The sequence below is a fragment of the Amaranthus tricolor genome, chromosome 9, assembly GCF_026212465.1.
Source record: "Amaranthus tricolor cultivar Red isolate AtriRed21 chromosome 9, ASM2621246v1, whole genome shotgun sequence".
In the NCBI taxonomy this organism is placed as follows: Eukaryota; Viridiplantae; Streptophyta; class Magnoliopsida; order Caryophyllales; family Amaranthaceae; genus Amaranthus; species Amaranthus tricolor.
Genome location: NC_080055.1, coordinates 1,254,796 through 1,275,044, shown reverse-complemented (window position 1 = coordinate 1,275,044; position 20,249 = coordinate 1,254,796). Strand labels below are relative to the sequence as shown.

At 33.3% G+C, this 20,249-nt stretch overlaps 3 protein-coding genes across 4 annotated transcripts in view; all 3 read right to left on the bottom strand.

Moving 5' to 3' along the window:
• The window catches only part of LOC130824149 (suppressor of RPS4-RLD 1-like), a 12,754-nt gene extending 12,694 nt beyond the window's left edge, over positions 1 to 60 (bottom strand). The window contains exon 1 of the mRNA XM_057689039.1: positions 38 to 60. Coding sequence (XP_057545022.1) covers positions 38 to 60 — 23 coding nt within the window. The remainder of the gene's footprint in view (positions 1 to 37) is intronic.
• LOC130824148 (suppressor of RPS4-RLD 1-like) overlaps positions 1 to 8,607 on the bottom strand; it is a 12,224-nt gene extending 3,617 nt beyond the window's left edge. The window contains exons 1-8 of the mRNA XM_057689038.1: positions 8,519 to 8,607; positions 4,233 to 4,653; positions 3,381 to 3,452; positions 3,154 to 3,245; positions 2,956 to 2,994; positions 2,747 to 2,837; positions 1,213 to 1,310; positions 142 to 456 (exon numbers count right to left, since the gene is read on the bottom strand). Of these exons, the coding sequence (XP_057545021.1) occupies positions 168 to 456; positions 1,213 to 1,310; positions 2,747 to 2,837; positions 2,956 to 2,994; positions 3,154 to 3,245; positions 3,381 to 3,452; positions 4,233 to 4,653; positions 8,519 to 8,607 (1,191 nt within the window). The 3' untranslated portion in view covers positions 142 to 167. The remainder of the gene's footprint in view (positions 1 to 141; positions 457 to 1,212; positions 1,311 to 2,746; positions 2,838 to 2,955; positions 2,995 to 3,153; positions 3,246 to 3,380; positions 3,453 to 4,232; positions 4,654 to 8,518) is intronic.
• LOC130823970 (suppressor of RPS4-RLD 1) overlaps positions 8,332 to 20,249 on the bottom strand; it is a 27,365-nt gene continuing 15,447 nt past the window's right edge. For both annotated transcript variants that reach the window (XM_057688820.1, XM_057688821.1), the window contains exons 15-24: positions 18,289 to 18,495; positions 17,501 to 17,835; positions 15,028 to 15,114; positions 14,846 to 14,945; positions 12,231 to 12,322; positions 12,033 to 12,071; positions 11,824 to 11,914; positions 10,290 to 10,387; positions 9,219 to 9,533; positions 8,332 to 8,593 (exon numbers count right to left, since the gene is read on the bottom strand). In XM_057688820.1, coding sequence (XP_057544803.1) covers positions 9,245 to 9,533; positions 10,290 to 10,387; positions 11,824 to 11,914; positions 12,033 to 12,071; positions 12,231 to 12,322; positions 14,846 to 14,945; positions 15,028 to 15,114; positions 17,501 to 17,835; positions 18,289 to 18,495 — 1,338 coding nt within the window. In that variant the 3' untranslated portion in view covers positions 8,332 to 8,593; positions 9,219 to 9,244. The remainder of the gene's footprint in view (positions 8,594 to 9,218; positions 9,534 to 10,289; positions 10,388 to 11,823; positions 11,915 to 12,032; positions 12,072 to 12,230; positions 12,323 to 14,845; positions 14,946 to 15,027; positions 15,115 to 17,500; positions 17,836 to 18,288; positions 18,496 to 20,249) is intronic.

Here is a 20,249-nt window from a genome sequence, read left to right as displayed (position 1 = left end):
CTATAGTATCAAAACGAGATCTCTGATTAAGTTATACGCTCCAATATTTTGATAGCTCATTTCAGGTTTCCTTTATAAATAAGGGAAATCAAGAAGGGAACATTTTTCTAGCATAAAGAGTCTGTACTTCATTTTGGTTACCTCTTTGAAATCGTCGAAATCAGATTTTAATTATTGTAAGAGCTGAGAGCAGCAATTACTGATCCAGTTGTTGATAAAGTTGAGGCAACATCTGGGTAGTCTTTCCAAGATGTCGTCACCTTCATATTGGGATACAACCACTTCTTCACAGACTCCACAAAAGAGTCGGGACTGAAAGTAAGAATCGCTTCCCAATCAACCTGCACTCCTTCTGGGATACTCCCAGAGAACTCCATGTTTGCTGCAAGACACAATCCAAGCAAAACTACAAATCCAACTGCAGCGGAACCTCGGGAGAGTGGCATGAAGTTGTACCTGCAAAACCATATCAAGTTCAATGAAGAATTTTCAGAAAGACGGCATATGATAAACAATGCACTCTGTCCAAAATTTAAAGAAAGGAAAGAGAGAAATAACATTCCACTTTCTTATGCAGGTGATAAAAAGCTCAATATCTAGGTTTTCCAGATATGAATATAATCTTATGAGTCCGAAAAATGTTGAGGTTTGAGATTGAAGGGAAAAAAACCCTATTTGAAGACATTAATTTGACAACAGATACACTTGTGACCTATTTGGTTGTTGGTACTAAATGGTGGGACGGATAATGAAAATATAACGTAATTTAGCTAGAAAAAAAAAATACTTGACAATGTTTATGATCATGTTTGTCCTACTCTAATTATTCTTTTTCTTCACAAAATCCATTCTCGTCCATTATAACTTGGAAATGTGGGTATTAGGAGGTAATGAAAATAATGAAGTCAAATGCAAGTTTGAGGGTGAGAGCTCTACTACGAATCTTAGTATTATGGAAATTACAACACATTTTATGAAAATAATGCTAATATTCATTCTCAATATCACCATTTAATACCAATAATCAAACACCCATTAATGTTAGTGTAACTCAAATAAAGTGTACTTTTAGGTGGACGAAATAGATAGCTTAATTACTTAAGTATGGCCCAAATCTTTCAGGTAAGTAACACCAAAATCATTTTAAAGGTATAATAATAGTAAATGGGCTGGGGCTGGGGAGCACAGCTGAAAAGATACAAATTGTCATACCAGTAGTAAGTCATCCTCAAAATTGCATCTCGGACATTTTCAAGGGCATTGAAATCAGTTGATCCATAAGCCTCCCCACAATAAGAGTTGCATAGAGCCTGCAAAGACCGTACTAAATCTTTTTAACATCTTCCACGAAGGATAGAGGCTATAGACGTAATTGCTATTGCTAATAAGGGATTGAAAAGGGTGAACATTCAAGAGAAGCTGACATTGTTAGGTCCTGATCCATTAGTAGCGAAATTGAATCATACAACCAAGCCAGGTGTATATTCTCAAACAAAAGTTAGACCAAATTGCAAATAAGTCTGTAATATGAGCTAAGATCAGACCTTGAGATTTGAGAATGTTGCTAATCGTTTAGCACCTTTTGAACCAATTATGTTTTCATGACGATGTGAGTAATTCAACTTATGCTTTTTAGTTGACTAAAATAAAGTTGAAGTGCCTTGTCTCAGCAAAAAGAATTTAACTGCACATTATTTACACATGTTGCTTAATGTGGAATTCATGATCACGAATTCATGGATGTTCGCGAAATTCTGGAGATCATGTTCAACCATCCACGATTCAAGTATAAAATATTCCAAGCTGCAGCAAATACAATTTGTGGACTCAAACCATATCAATGTGAGAAACTTTAGAAATATCTTCAAGCTTATCAGTGTCAAGTATTAACATCCTCAAGAACCTACCTACAGAACCTCTGGAGAGTTCTATAAGAGCTAGTCCTGACTAAAAATACGTTTGTCAAAGATTTGGGGTTGTACTTTCTTTCATTCATTTCTAACTCCAAGCTAGAGTTACTTTGGAAAGTTTCTTCTAGAGTTAGAAGTTAGGAGGAAATTATCGAGTTGAGTTGCCCCAAACACACTGGAGCACTCCCAAGAGTCTGGGTCATGGTATTTGTGTCATTCATGGTTTTGAGTAAATTGTGTTGATTCTACTCTTTACTTTACCGTTGCTTTGTTTCCGTATAAATTCTTATTCATTTCAGTACAGTGAAGTTTTATGAAGTAAATTTTTAAATACCCATAAATACAATTCACCCCTCTCATGTGAACTTTATTCCGCATACATATGTCATACATTCCGTCCGCATAAATATTACAGGGAACCCCCATCTCAAAGAAAAAAGTCAATATCTTCTGACAACTTTACAAGCAGTAGGCCCAAACAAGTTTCTTAAGTAGAATTACTCTACTCAACTTCCTTATCGAAAGAAGGATAAGCATTATCACTTAAAAAGAATGACCTTTTGTATTTAGAATTTCAATTCAAGTAGATTGCACCAGAAAATACTTAACTTGGCTACAGTAGAAACAAAATAAGGCTATAAATCAGCCCTTAGTTTAGGTTTATAGTTCAAAACATAAGCTTTACATTAGTTTTTAGGGACAAGATGATGCAGCAAAAATCATGTTTTAAGATCTATATCAACCAATTACACATGGTAAAAACAAATCATAAGCACGTAAGGAGCACGAGAAACATAAGCATAGATATCAGGAGTACATAATAGTTCATTACTAACCTCCCATGCCATTGCCATTTCAGTATCAAACTCATTCCACCTTGATGGCGTACAAGGTGTTCTTATTGCGAAATCAAATCCACGTTCTCCCCTAAAAAGGAATTGCATAAAAGCACATCAACTGTTTGCAGGCAGCAGCTTTTTATATAAGGAAAAAGAATTACATCATGCCAGTCAAAGCATACAAATCATATAACTTAAAGTCGTACGTTTTCAAAAGAGTAATTCTTGTTCCCTCTAACTGCTTCCTGAGAGGCAAAGACAAACAATCAGTAGGTTATATAACCATGAAAACCAACCAATCAAGGTAACCAAGAGAAATGAGCAACTACTCTAAGCCAATTTGAGGAAGTTAACATGCATAAAATTGTGAAAGCACATCAAGGAAATATTAGGAAAATATTCACCCCTCAAATGCCATACTGTTGCACCAAGTAGACACCCAGAAGTCTTCACCAACAGCTTTATGTAGGTCAAAACAGGATTCTGCAAGCATGATCTGCAGATAACAAATACAGATCACTATCTAAGTTTAACAAACATAAGAAATTAAACATCCTTCAATCAGAAAGGTGAAGCCAATGGATTGAGATCTATCAGGAATAAACAAAAGAAATTAAAGCCAATGATATACTGCGATATTTTGTTTCTGGAGGAAGGAGGACTCAAGAATATGTAATTGTGAGGACTTAAAATCTATAATCTTCTATAATCTATAAAGACTACTAATGAAGAAACAAGACTGACACATGTCAGATTCTCATTCGATATTTTCCCGCTTAATTATGCTGACGTGGCAGCTGATTATTTATTGAAAATCATTTCCTAAAATACTAGAATTTATTTAAGGTGCAGAATAAGATTTGGATAACTTTATTATTTTCTAATATGATTCATATATAGTATTTCCAAAATAAAAGAAAATAATATTTTAATATAGAAAAATTATTTTCCAAATTTGTTTAATAGCTGTAGAATAATATTGTTCCTAAATTTATAGACCAGTGTAAATTTTTGAATAATATTGTAAAATCTGTAGAAGAATGTGACTAAAATATTAATCAATATCATTAATTTGGTAAGTATGTTAAAAATGATACAATATACCAATGAAGAGACGATTAGAACACATGTCGACTTTATAATAAAAATTTTCTTGCTCTTTTCGTTTTCTTATTAGGAATATATTTTTTAGCATATCATGTAATATCTTTCTGATTAGATTTGTTTAATTGATTAATTACAAAAGGTTTTAAAACTATACCTTATTTACTACTAATTTTTGGCCATATACAATCATCTAAAATATGTAATATCTTTTAATTACAATGGATAATTATCGAATAACATATTAATTATTTATGTAAATTATTAATTTTCATTAAAATAAATTTGTAATAAATTAAGAAAATAATTTTTAAAGTTTTTCATAAATAATCTTGTATATTACTTACATGGCTATATTAAAAAACTGCATATATTATACCAACTGAGCCTTGCCCGCCAAAGAGAAACGAAAAAGGTACAAGTAGAGCTCGTCGTCAGTCATCCCAGTAATCTTTTGTAGAGAACATGCTTGAAGGAATTTCTGCAGATGATCGACGGGTTCTTCATTGTCAAGACCATAGAACTGATTTCCCGTGATCATATTCATAACATGGGATTTGATGTCAAATTTTCCAGCATTAGTAGTCGGCATCCTAATCCCCGCGGTAACATTGCTAGCCTTGGGCTGTGTAGACTGCCTAAGAGTTCTCTCGAAAGCCTGACCTGCCATGTCAAGAGATTGAGAGGCCTGTTGAGCTTGTTTACGAGCCTCCGCCCTCCTTTTCTTTGCACTTGCGTGTGTTCTACGAGCAGTTGCCTCAACCTCAGGATCAAAAAGCAAAGGGTGCTTGTTGGTACTCCTGGTCATGCACAAAAACACTAAAACAAACGTAAATACGCTCGAAGAACAGTTGTTCCTCGAGTGGGTTAGCAAAAGCAAACGCTAAATTCAAAAAGCAAAACTGTTGCCCTTCCCCGGCAACGGCGCCAAATTTTTAATAGGTCGTTTTACTACCAAAAATAATTCATAATTTACCTAACTAGTATAGTTGGGAAAGTAGGGTCGAACCACTGTGGAAGGACAAATAAAGTCACAATTTGAACCAAGTTCACTATTGCTAACGATCAAATGTTGGATTTTTGTTTATCTAAGTAAAACGCAAAAACAAGAGATGAATAGAATTCAATACTTAAAAACCTAGGGCTAAAAGGATTCACTATGCATCGATCATGATTTATGAACAACAATTGGGATAGGAATGAATAAAGGCGAAGGAAGATGTTGCTCTCGCAAACAAATTCGACAATTAAACAATAAAACAAGCTATCGCGATTAAAGCTTAATTGTTCAAGGAAGGAAATCGTTCACTCAAACTCGCAACTCTCGCTTATAGAATTGAGCGAATAAAACTTGCAAATTAGCCAAACATGCAATCAATCTAAAAACCCATCAATTGAATCGCCTAAACAAACCAAATTTAAATCCAAAAATCAAACAAGAATCATGACCTTTTGCATAGATTCACCAAACCCTAGAAATAAAACTACTCACTAAGCATATTAAAACTAACTAGAGATTCAATAATTAAATTCATGGAGGAAATCAAATTCAAATTTAATGGAGAAGCAAACATTCAAAAATAATAATGATAAACAAGAACAAGAGATTGGAATTGAAACTAATACCTTCAATATAATTAGAATTACAATGTTCAAGTGTTGATTAACAATCCCCCATGACAAGTAATATGAGAAATCCTTGATACCAAACCCTCAAAAACAGAGAAAAAATATTGTCCTGGAAATTCCCCTCAAGAGCTATTTATATCCTCCTCCAAAGAGATCGGAGGATACGGGAAGTTACTAAAAAAATAACTGCAGGACCCGGCCGGGTATGTGGAAACCCGGGCGGGTGCGAGGCATAACTAAATGTCAAAGATCAAAAAGTTTCTAAGTTTAGGAGTAAACCCGGCCGGGTATGTGGGAAACCCGCCCGGGTACGCAGCAGAGCATTTTAATCTTCAATGGAAGCCTGGCCGGGTATGTGGAAACCCACCCGGGTATGAGAGTCTCACCCGGCCGGGTATGTGGAAACCTGCCCGGGTATGAGAGGCCTACTCGGCCGGGTATGTGGAAACCCGGCCGGGTGCGTGTGGCAATTTTTTCTTCCAAATAGCGTCTTCAAATTCTTCTAAGTATCAAGTGCAAACCCGGTCTGGTATGTGGAAACCCACCCGGGTATGAGAGGCTCAGCCGGCCGGGTATGAGACCTGATCAGCACAAAAATGACCTTTGAGTAGCTTATGACCTTCCAACTTGCAAATCTCGCTCCAAGAGTCGATTCCTAGCATAATTAGAGCTTTGTACCTACAAAATATATAAGAAACAAACACTCCAACCAAGCATAAAAACCAATAGAAAATTGAGCAAAATACGCGAGAAATGCTATGAAAATACAATGGGGGCATGGTAGAAAATAATATATAAAATACACACATCATGTATCTAGATGATGACATCCTCGTTACCGTGATGTTCTTAAAATAAAGCAAGAGTAGAGTTAGAATTGTAATTCTATTGTTTGTTGAATTTTAAATAAGATTAATTCGCTGATAGAAAAATAAGAAAGTTTATTTTTAGGTTGACTCGACTCTATTTTTGACTAATCCATTGGCGTTATTGAGCGAACATACATACCACATATATTGGGTGTATTACGCGTTTTGATATCAGCGAATTGTATTTGTTAAAGAGGACAGTCAAACAGCTTGGGTAAGCACCCCGAAGAACGCAAGCACATTTATTAAACACAAAATCTCTTAGATTTAACATACGATTATGCTCGACAGGATGTTGCCTTAAAGCATAAATGGATATGTTTTTATACAATGGTCCCATCCAACAAAACCGCAACACCCATGAAATGGTATTCAAATATTCCTCCAATATATGTCTTTATCTTGGATTGGTGATTTTCCTTTGTGTGTATCCAGTTAAATATTGTAAAAGCGCTACTACCACTACCAATATAGTATTTAATAGACAAATATTGACTCTCAATTCTACTAGTTGTCTGATTATCCACATGTGCACAATTAGTTATCCATGGATGCTCCAACTACTCTATATGTTACGTTCAATTTCCCGTCATATATTAGACGGCCTTTTTATTTCTCTTAATTTCCAGACAGAAACAATGACTCTCCCACTACATTCAAATTCATCAACTGTGAAGCAATTAACCAAAGAGTTTCAGTGGGTACTCCTAAATAACTTCCCTTGCTTATTTTTTTGCTACTTACATAATTTGTTTATCATATTCTCCACATTATTTTATACTCCCTTCGTTTCATAAATAAGTTCTCACTTTCTATTTAGGAGTGTTTCATTTGTTGTTTCTATAAGAAATATTTCCATTTATATTACAATTTTCGGACAAACCTAATTCATCCTCATTTTAATATTTTAATAATGCTTATGCTCGCCACATATCTTCCACTAACTTCATTTTAAAATTTTTACATTTCTTATGGTCTCCATATGTTTTCCACTAACTTTATAAAAACATTTAATTATTAGTTGTGATTTTCATATTTTTTGCAGTAACTTCCTTTTAATATTTTTTTAATATTTATTGTCTCTTTTCACTTTTCTTCCATCAAATTTATTATTTAATAAAATAATATCTCCATTATCTAAAAGATTTCATCTTTTTTAATTCCCGTGAACATCTCTTATGAAAATTTCATTAAAAAACGAAGAGAATATATGCCACGCATAAGAATGCCGATCATCTATACTTAGAAATTTAATGCATTAGTTCAATACATATTAAACAAAATGACAAATATTTAAGAACTACTTGTCTAATACACTTAAAAAATTGAATGGTACCGAGAAACTATAACGTTCTATATAAAAAAAAATAAATAAAATAAAACCAAGATATTGGACCATAGATCAAACCATATACTTAAAGTTTAATTTAATCTTTTATGATTTGTAATTTTAACTAAACTTTATTCAACCCTAATTACTCATGAATAGAACAATATATCAAATGTGGAGAAGGTTAACTCCCGCAAGGGCCTACTTAGGACGAGAGGAGTTTCTAATAATTTAGTTGGAACAAATTTTTGATAGAAATGAAGGACACAAATGTAGGAAGCGTTCGGGTGGATTTTTTTGTTTTACATGGTAAGATTGAGGGGAAGGAAGGTGTTAAGTGACATCGAACTCAAAATCTTACTTGTTCTAACTGAAACGAAATCCAACTCCCAAAAAAGGTAGAATTAATCAAGAAAACAGGATAGTTCAGTAAGGAAAACAAGGGTATAGTGCAAAAAATTAACACATAAAAGAAAATATGGGACTACTAGACCCATAGTAACGAATGTTAACTTGTTAAAGATTTTGAGGGAGGGATTAAACTCGAGGTATAAAATCAAACCTATTTATGCAGACAAAGAAGATGAACATGAGTTTATAAAGGGAAAGCCAGAAATTTCTATACAATCATATACTCCTATGCAATAAACTGCTAGCTAAAACATACTGCATTTATTCTTGGAGGCATTGAAGAAATCGAAATAAATTATCCATAGCACGAAACATAGGGAACGAAAAAAATTCAAAAGAAATCAGATAAGAAAACTTAAATATTAAACATACAACAGTATTACTCTAAATGAGTGAAGAATTGTGGTTCGTATAAAGATCATTCACAGTGGCGGCAGTTTTCGCCAACCATACGCCATAAGGTCTTGTGCAACAACAGCTGACGCCAACGGCAGATTTTCACTGCAGGAAAACATTAGATGTGTTAGTCTAAATCTTCAAGGCTAAAACCACTTCGAGTTATCACAATGGTAAAGACTAAATAGACAGATGAATCATCCTCAGAATTAGTACAGCACTGCAACTATTATATTCCACACTAAAGCATGTTCACTCTAACTAAATAAATTATTTACTCTTACGTTGTCCATTCTCAATGGGATAAAAAAAAAACAATTTTTGTTTCAATTTATAATAAACTAGAGTAAAATGGGTTGTTAAATCTAATACAATTCTTATCTCTGCAAAGTTGCAACTGCTATTTGTTATTTGGAGTTAATCAAAATCACCCTTTTTGTTTAAAACAAGGGTAACATTACGTAAATCTTATCCCCAAACCTGTCTAATCGCAGGACTTAGAGCCTAAGTGAGAAGTACTTAATGGCATTGGGTAATGAAATATTGACGTGCCAAAATTTGAAAAAAATATCCAAAGTAATCTGTAGAACTATAGTATCAAAACGAGATCTCTGATTAAGTTATACGCTCCAATATTTTGATAGCTCATTTCAGGTTTCCTTTATAAATAAGGGAAATCAAGAAGGGAACATTTTTCTAGCATAAAGAGTCTGTACTTCATTTTGGTTACCTCTTTGAAATCGTCGAAATCAGATTTTAATTATTGTAAGAGCTGAGAGCAGCAATTACTGATCCAGTTGTTGATAAAGTTGAGGCAACATCTGGGTAGTCTTTCCAAGATGTCGTCACCTTCATATTGGGATACAACCACTTCTTCACAGACTCCACAAAAGAGTCGGGACTGAAAGTAAGAATCGCTTCCCAATCAACCTGCACTCCTTCTGGGATACTCCCAGAGAACTCCATGTTTGCTGCAAGACACAATCCAAGCAAAACTACAAATCCAACTGCAGCGGAACCTCGGGAGAGTGGCATGAAGTTGTACCTGCAAAACCATATCAAGTTCAATGAAGAATTTTCAGAAAGACGGCATATGATAAACAATGCACTCTGTCCAAAATTTAAAGAAAGGAAAGAGAGAAATAACATTCCACTTTCTTATGCAGGTGATAAAAAGCTCAATATCTAGGTTTTCCAGATATGAATATAATCTTATGAGTCCGAAAAATGTTGAGGTTTGAGATTGAAGGGAAAAAAACCCTATTTGAAGACATTAATTTGACAACAGATACACTTGTGACCTATTTGGTTGTTGGTACTAAATGGTGGGACGGATAATGAAAATATAACGTAATTTAGCTAGAAAAAAAAAATACTTGACAATGTTTATGATCATGTTTGTCCTACTCTAATTATTCTTTTTCTTCACAAAATCCATTCTCGTCCATTATAACTTGGAAATGTGGGTATTAGGAGGTAATGAAAATAATGAAGTCAAATGCAAGTTTGAGGGTGAGAGCTCTACTACGAATCTTAGTATTATGGAAATTACAACACATTTTATGAAAATAATGCTAATATTCATTCTCAATATCACCATTTAATACCAATAATCAAACACCCATTAATGTTAGTGTAACTCAAATAAAGTGTACTTTTAGGTGGACGAAATAGATAGCTTAATTACTTAAGTATGGCCCAAATCTTTCAGGTAAGTAACACCAAAATCATTTTAAAGGTATAATAATAGTAAATGGGCTGGGGCTGGGGAGCACAGCTGAAAAGATACAAATTGTCATACCAGTAGTAAGTCATCCTCAAAATTGCATCTCGGACATTTTCAAGGGCATTGAAATCAGTTGATCCATAAGCCTCCCCACAATAAGAGTTGCATAGAGCCTGCAAAGACCGTACTAAATCTTTTTAACATCTTCCACGAAGGATAGAGGCTATAGACGTAATTGCTATTGCTAATAAGGGATTGAAAAGGGTGAACATTCAAGAGAAGCTGACATTGTTAGGTCCTGATCCATTAGTAGCGAAATTGAATCATACAACCAAGCCAGGTGTATATTCTCAAACAAAAGTTAGACCAAATTGCAAATAAGTCTGTAATATGAGCTAAGATCAGACCTTGAGATTTGAGAATGTTGCTAATCGTTTAGCACCTTTTGAACCAATTATGTTTTCATGACGATGTGAGTAATTCAACTTATGCTTTTTAGTTGACTAAAATAAAGTTGAAGTGCCTTGTCTCAGCAAAAAGAATTTAACTGCACATTATTTACACATGTTGCTTAATGTGGAATTCATGATCACGAATTCATGGATGTTCGCGAAATTCTGGAGATCATGTTCAACCATCCACGATTCAAGTATAAAATATTCCAAGCTGCAGCAAATACAATTTGTGGACTCAAACCATATCAATGTGAGAAACTTTAGAAATATCTTCAAGCTTATCAGTGTCAAGTATTAACATCCTCAAGAACCTACCTACAGAACCTCTGGAGAGTTCTATAAGAGCTAGTCCTGACTAAAAATACGTTTGTCAAAGATTTGGGGTTGTACTTTCTTTCATTCATTTCTAACTCCAAGCTAGAGTTACTTTGGAAAGTTTCTTCTAGAGTTAGAAGTTAGGAGGAAATTATCGAGTTGAGTTGCCCCAAACACACTGGAGCACTCCCAAGAGTCTGGGTCATGGTATTTGTGTCATTCATGGTTTTGAGTAAATTGTGTTGATTCTACTCTTTACTTTACCGTTGCTTTGTTTCCGTATAAATTCTTATTCATTTCAGTACAGTGAAGTTTTATGAAGTAAATTTTTAAATACCCATAAATACAATTCACCCCTCTCATGTGAACTTTATTCCGCATACATATGTCATACATTCCGTCCGCATAAATATTACAGGGAACCCCCATCTCAAAGAAAAAAGTCAATATCTTCTGACAACTTTACAAGCAGTAGGCCCAAACAAGTTTCTTAAGTAGAATTACTCTACTCAACTTCCTTATCGAAAGAAGGATAAGCATTATCACTTAAAAAGAATGACCTTTTGTATTTAGAATTTCAATTCAAGTAGATTGCACCAGAAAATACTTAACTTGGCTACAGTAGAAACAAAATAAGGCTATAAATCAGCCCTTAGTTTAGGTTTATAGTTCAAAACATAAGCTTTACATTAGTTTTTAGGGACAAGATGATGCAGCAAAAATCATGTTTTAAGATCTATATCAACCAATTACACATGGTAAAAACAAATCATAAGCACGTAAGGAGCACGAGAAACATAAGCATAGATATCAGGAGTACATAATAGTTCATTACTAACCTCCCATGCCATTGCCATTTCAGTATCAAACTCATTCCACCTTGATGGCGTACAAGGTGTTCTTATTGCGAAATCAAATCCACGTTCTCCCCTAAAAAGGAATTGCATAAAAGCACATCAACTGTTTGCAGGCAGCAGCTTTTTATATAAGGAAAAAGAATTACATCATGCCAGTCAAAGCATACAAATCATATAACTTAAAGTCGTACGTTTTCAAAAGAGTAATTCTTGTTCCCTCTAACTGCTTCCTGAGAGGCAAAGACAAACAATCAGTAGGTTATATAACCATGAAAACCAACCAATCAAGGTAACCAAGAGAAATGAGCAACTACTCTAAGCCAATTTGAGGAAGTTAACATGCATAAAATTGTGAAAGCACATCAAGGAAATATTAGGAAAATATTCACCCCTCAAATGCCATACTGTTGCACCAAGTAGACACCCAGAAGTCTTCACCAACAGCTTTATGTAGGTCAAAACAGGATTCTGCAAGCATGATCTGCAGATAACAAATACAGATCACTATCTAAGTTTAACAAACATAAGAAATTAAACATCCTTCAATCAGAAAGGTGAAGCCAATGGATTGAGATCTATCAGGAATAAACAAAAGAAATTAAAGCCAATGATATACTGCGATATTTTGTTTCTGGAGGAAGGAGGACTCAAGAATATGTAATTGTGAGGACTTAAAATCTATAATCTTCTATAATCTATAAAGACTACTAATGAAGAAACAAGACTGACACATGTCAGATTCTCATTCGATATTTTCCCGCTTAATTATGCTGACGTGGCAGCTGATTATTTATTGAAAATCATTTCCTAAAATACTAGAATTTATTTAAGGTGCAGAATAAGATTTGGATAACTTTATTATTTTCTAATATGATTCATATATAGTATTTCCAAAATAAAAGAAAATAATATTTTAATATAGAAAAATTATTTTCCAAATTTGTTTAATAGCTGTAGAATAATATTGTTCCTAAATTTATAGACCAGTGTAAATTTTTGAATAATATTGTAAAATCTGTAGAAGAATGTGACTAAAATATTAATCAATATCATTAATTTGGTAAGTATGTTAAAAATGATACAATATACCAATGAAGAGACGATTAGAACACATGTCGACTTTATAATAAAAATTTTCTTGCTCTTTTCGTTTTCTTATTAGGAATATATTTTTTAGCATATCATGTAATATCTTTCTGATTAGATTTGTTTAATTGATTAATTACAAAAGGTTTTAAAACTATACCTTATTTACTACTAATTTTTGGCCATATACAATCATCTAAAATATGTAATATCTTTTAATTACAATGGATAATTATCGAATAACATATTAATTATTTATGTAAATTATTAATTTTCATTAAAATAAATTTGTAATAAATTAAGAAAATAATTTTTAAAGTTTTTCATAAATAATCTTGTATATTACTTACATGGCTATATTAAAAAACTGCATATATTAAATAGATTACACATTAATTATTAAGTAAATAATAATTAATAATTAGGATAAGATATTGGTGAAATAAATTTCAAATGATAATTTTATCACCTATGTTTGACAAGTTTATAATACATAAATACTTAAATTAAGTTATATGTTAATTATTATAGTAAAAAATATGTTCTTTAGGGTTAAAATACATTTTAAGGTTTTACAAAGACATTGAACATTTAAATTATTTTTATATTATTTTTTATGTGTAGAAATTTTCTATTATTTTATGTAATTACTTATAAACTATATATTATATAGTGCATAATTTAATGATTATGTTTTATATAGTAATATATTAATAATATGAATCTCAATTTAATAGTAATATTTTTACAGTTTTTAAAACAAATCAATTTATAGTTTCAATATACTTAAGTTAAGAGTCATATAATAACTTAATTACACATATAAGATTACTAATTTTATATTCAAATAATTCATAAATCGTGCTTGGCACGGGAATCTATCTAGTATGTAACCTAGAAGAGATTAAATGTCATGCAAAACAATATGTCGGAAGTTGTTGAGTTCCAATAAAGTCAATGTTTATTGCAATTGTTCCCCTGAACTTATTTTCACGTCTAATAAGACTTTTCCCATAGCTATCACATTTATTATTCCTTGGTAAATCTAATAAGTTCAGTGTATCTCAGCTGAATCCTAATAAGTTTAGTTCAATTCTTATAAATTCAATTCATAGTTCGTGCCTAAACAATCTGAAAGAACAGGTCCTATTTCAATAAAAAATACAGTCTCTGGCCCTTAATATGAAATACTGAGAAAAAAACATTTACTTCCTTCTTGCAATACTCAACTGTCTCACACTCATATAACTTCTGTTTGCTCATAAAACCAATTTTCATTACATAATTCCTCATTGAAGTTGGCTCAAAATGACAAAACTTTAATCAACAAAATTGATCAAAATAATATTACTAGTCATCTCCAAAATTTAAAACACGCTTTTCAATAAATAAAGCAATTTAAGCTAAAAATGAACCCTAAGTGTTTTCGGGGGTCAAGCTAGCAATTTATTAAGTAGAATAAAAAGTATCTAATTGCTGCGTTTTGTTTTTGAGAGAAATGCAGAAATTACTTAAAAGTTCTACCTTTTTAATAACTTATTGCAGTACTTTTATACCCAGAACGCAGCAATACTTTAATTTTTCACAGTGGTTTTGGATATTGACTGGCAAGACCCTAGGCTGAGGATTCATATAGTGCAGTCAATGTCATTGTTTTAGAAACAAGATTTTGATATTTTCCAATATTATAAGAATTTTAAATCAGGAAATGTACTTTATGCTTATATACAGCCCTTAGGGATGCATATAGAAAATCCCTTTTAAATAATTTATGGACCAATTTATCATGCCTTTTAACATGTAAAGCAAAAGGAATTTCAGTCATAATACCTACAAAGATGCAATCAGATGGTATCAAGTAACACGACCTCAAAGCAGAAAGAAATGTAAAATCTTAGACGATATGTATTTCACCTACTTCTTGCAACTTGCTGTTGTCAGATAAGTTGATTACAGCATCAGCCTTGCTGCAAGCATGCTTCTTTTCACTTATTGCAGCCTTGGCAGCATTTAAGGTTCTGATGCAACAGAAAACAACAATGATCACTAAACGCTAGAATCCACTTCAATCGGAGAAAGTAATATCCTTTATGATATTACCTGTTAAAGTTGGGAAAATAGCGGGCTACTTTTGCCTGTCCCAAAATTAGTGGAGTGTGAGACCCAAAACCAGCATTGAACTCTTCACTGAAAAGGCAGAAAAGTCATTAGTTTCTAAAACTCCAAGGTAGGATCTATATTTTATAATGAACAAAGCAACTCAAACAACATGCCATTACCCCAATGTTATCATGTAGCACTCACATATGTGGAGTTTGGAAGAGTCGATGTACGCAACCTTACCCTTGTTATTGTAAACAAAGAGGGGTTTTTTCTAATTGGGTCTTTAATAGCAAACATCATTTGCAATTTCGAATAAATAAAAATGTGCAACATCAAAAAAAAAAAAGCTCTAGTATTAACAAAAAATTGTCATTTCTCTTGGGTATCATGCTTCACGTTCACCCAAAAATTTCATCTTGACAAAATAATCTGGGATATTGAATCGAGGAAAAGCACATGTATCCTAAGATGGAAAGTAAGATGCTACAATTTAATACGAAAGTGAATAATATATAATCCAAAACTTGTTAGAGAATATGTTAGTACAAGTAAGAATGAAGCCATTGTTTATGGAAAACACCTTGCAAAAGTGACTAAAAAAAGTATCCTTGAGAACATAGAAGGAGATGGAGGTGTTGGCTGATGTTGTAGACTGAAGTGACCAGCTGAAAGTATTGGTTAAACAACCATATGTTTAAGCTAGATGTTTGCGCTAGTTGTTATGTAGATGTTTGATAGAACTTATATGTTGGCTATATGTTGTTGATTAGAGAAAAAGTAAGCCAAAAAGCCAAAAGCTAATTAAAAAGCTACTATGAGTAGGTTTTTTTTTTTTTATTTTGACTTGAAAACAAACTTTTCAGCTGGCTTAAAAGCCATTTACCTAACATTGTTTTTGGTTATCAGACCAACCAAAAAGCCAAAAGTCAATAAAAAAGCTAATTGGCACCACTTAGAGATGGCATTTGAAACTTATATGGTTTATGATAAGTCCATTCCAAATACCATACAATGTTATCTTTTCCTAACTAGAGGAATGTTTAGCTTACAAAACCAATAAAGAATTTGATATTTGCATTGTAAGAGAGGTTGTTGTAGAGAATAAGTTGATATATATGTATATATATGTATTTTTTAACATACTCAGCATTCTCTACCACATATCAAAGGGATTGCGTATTATTTAGGTCTAGAATGATGGCAAGAACATAGTAATTGAAAGAGAATTCGTGTGAGTTGTCGATTTCCGAATGTGTGACTGATGTGAAGAATTATATCCCCATTGTATTTTTCATTCGATTATTTCCATATCGACTACTCGTTTTTAAAAGTTTGTCCACATTACTATGATGGATAATTTAATACTTTTTGTCCAGAATAAAATCAAATCTATTATTTAAAAGTGTATTTTACTTAAATACCTTTATTTGAGCAACAATTATGGTGGATTTTATTTTTTCCAATGCCCATTATTACTTGCACATTCTTTAACCAAAAAATACCCACTATAGCTCAATTATTCCATCTTTATGGCTGATTTGGTTTTTTCCAATGAAAAATATTATTTCTTACAAATTTTCCCAAATTCTTTTCAATTGAGGAAGTGATACATTGTGCTCTCAGTGACCACGAGCCTTGGGTCCGCCACTTTAGCTTAAATGAGAATACAGAATTTATGCGAAAAATACAAAAATTAGAGATGGATGGGGCTATGAAGAAAATGAAGCTAAAGAAAGCGCTTGAGCTAAATGGTATACCTATTAAGGTATGGAGATACCTAGGCAAGGCGCACCTAGGCTTCTTTCAGGGAAAAGAAAATTTTAAATATCGACTTTCCGCCTTCATAGGTGCAGCGACCCATCACCTCGGCACACTTCATGCTTTTTAAAATTAACCCCTCAAGTGACTCAACACTATATTATGAGGCAAGGACATTTATTCAAATGATGAAGGTATATACGAAAGTTGAGAAACTCAAAAGATCTACAATACATTAAATTCACTGCAACAAACATGAAAAGTGGCATCAGTTTATCTCTTTATATTTATCGGTTTTCTCTCCTTGCTAATAGTATCACATTGAAAATAGGAAATAATTGTTCCACTTTGAGTTCTCAGTAGATTAATTTTCAGATGTGAAATTCTATCAACTCTGAACTTACAGTCTTTATTTATGTGCCACTAGGCGTTTTATATTGTTACATATAACTTTAGTCTCTGACTTCATATGTATTTTGAATTTTGAATTTGACTTCATATGTATTAAATTCAAAGAACCCTTGGCTTATCTAAAGAAAAGAAAAATAATATTGTCACCCCACCCAAGCTAAAAGATATCCCAGAACCACCATTGCTGAGGAAAGGAGATGTAGGTGATTGGGATGAATGGGTATAACAGGTTGCAAGATAGTATGGAGGGATCGTTACTGGATAATTTCTATGATTGCAATTTCAAGATGATGTATAATACCTTAATTTGTTAATCCACACAACAGGATCACAAGGTTCTGCGATTTGTCTCCACTTTACAGCAAGGGAATACACATCTTGCCACGACATCATAGCTCGAGCAGATGGCCTGTCTTCCAGAATACCATATACCGATGAAGTGTCTGATGGGCTACTGGTAGTGCTACAAGGACCACCTCTATTCTGACTGGGAACATTTAGCGTTTCCTTCCTCCGAGCTCTCCTGCCATATTTTCCAGTACCTTTACCACTATTCTTCAATTCTGCTTGCAAAGCTCGCCAGGCCCTTGATACCTTTTGAGCAATTTCAATGGCAGCCAATCCAGCCATACGATGCTAAAAAGATGCGAAAAACTTGTCAATATTTCCAAAGTAAGAGCAAAGGGAACAAAATTTTTATATAGCTAACAAGAGAATTGCCATGTTCAACACATGTTCTATAAGGACACCAACTAACCAACCAATAGCCTCAACATGAGGAGATACATAGCTTTTATTACTGGAAGAACAGCTTGGGTCATCAACCCTTTAAATTTTAAAATATGGTCAGTTGTTTCATCTTACTCTCCAGTAGTTAAATCCTTACTCTTATGGGAAGGGGCAGAGGAGATAGGGACTAGAACTCTGAGAGGCAATGTCTATTGACTAGGAAACAGCAGCTGTGAATTGTAATCCTTTCTTTAATAGTTCTCATCAATGATCAATTAGAGAAAAATATGAAAATAAAATTTGAGTATTGGAACTTTCACCAGATAAATTACTCGAAACAGGGTTAAAATGTAAAATCACCTGACGCCTATTCGCCAAGAAGCCTGCAGAGTGATATTGAATCTTTTGTCCAATGGAGTCTGCAGCATTAATTAGAGCAGTCTTTTGTTTTGTCATAGCAAAATCTAGCTTCTTCAGCTTGCTCTTTTTCTGGGAGTCCCGCAACGTAGGCTGCCTATAAACCTTTTCACATACATCCTTGGGATGCAATCTTTTGCACCAGTACTCCTGAAATTAACAACATAAGTGATGATCAATATTATACATTGATCTACTACAATTGACACTAAATCAAAGCTTTATCCAAAAATACAATACTTTAAGAAACTTGCGGTCAGTCACATTCACACTGTTAGAGAAGCAGAAATGGGAGTTCGTAAAAGCTTCAACTTTAAGATCAAATATTTCAGTTATTTACGCCTTCACTTTATTATATGAATGAATTTCACCCTTGCCATCTTATGAAGGAACTTATACTAGTTCATAGGGAGGTTTCCATATTTTCTAGAGAAAACTAGAAGTTCATGAGCATAAAAATATTCAGAAAATCAGAACTAGAGTCAACAAATTTCCTAGGCCTGAAATATAATATTCCTTATAGAGTATGCTCTGATAGGCTGATACTAATGTAATGAGTTGAGCGTGTCACCGTGGTGTTTCAAGACACAAGTAGAGGATCTCAGTTTACTGTGGAAAAATGCAGAGGCTATTACAACAGTGTTTTGTAATGCAAAAGGCAATGTGATGTGAAAAATGAAATAGAAGATGAATGAGGATGAAACCTTAACTCTATCTCTATTATATGAATGAACTTTACCCTTGCCATCTTATGAATATACTAGGTCATAGGGAAGTTTCCATATTTTCTGATACCAATGAATTGAATTGAGGGTGTAACACATGATGGTTCAAGAGTCAAGACCAAAGCAGAGGGTCTAAGTTTACTGTAAAGAAACGCAGAGGGTGTTACAACAGGTACTTGTGATGCAAAAGGCAATGTAATAGTTAATAATGAAACAGAAGATGCACGAGGATCCAAGATGTGAGCAATGCCCAACTAAAGTAATTCGAGCATTATCAAGCTCCCAAAGTGTATAAAACACTATATGTATCAAAACATAATTCTAATTTTCCCCTCCCCTTCATCATCAATACATAAAATAAGTTGTCTTCTCTGGCAATAAAAACTTGCAATTAGTTATAGTAATAAAACTAAAATATTCCTTCAAGAAAATTGTTTTCTTATCATCAAAATTTCCCTCCTTCCCTTTGAGAATGACACTTCGATTCAAGACTGTTGGACATTTAGTGTATATTAAATCCTACGTAATATCACTAAGTACTACAAATAGTAGTGGAACAAAATGTATTAAAATATAAGGTCCAAAAGGGGTTCAAAGGAAAAGACAAAAAGGCAAAAAGGAAACTGAGTCAGCAACTAAAGCCGACTCGGCTTTCCTTGGGGTGGGAACCAAAGCCGAGTCTGCTTTTGGTTCTGCCTGGTTTGTTTTGCCTTTTCGTCTTCCTTGAACTAAGAGCAGTGGATTCCTTCTTTTGTTTCATCTTATTTCTGATGTTACAAAGGCTTTTTGAGAGGGAATAATGCTCATGAATACCTTAATTAAAATGATACTGATGGATGGTCATTATGCTTGATCATCCATGGCGATTGAATGGCTTTGACCCTTTGGTATACTAAGACTAGTATAAATAGGGGTCTTAGAGAAGCATGCAAAACACAAAACTTTTCTAAATTCTCTCTTATTCTTATTTTCTCTCTTACTTGTATTCTTTTAAAAGAGTTCTAAACATTTATTAAAACTTCCAAGTTTATAATTCACCTAAACACTTTGTCATTAAGGGATATGCCCTAAGTACTAAGGGTGTATTGTGTTGTTTGTGTCTCATTGTGAATTTCCAAGTCTAAACCCAAGTACCTTTGTGGGGGAAATATCACAAAAGGAAAGTGAGTACACGCCTAC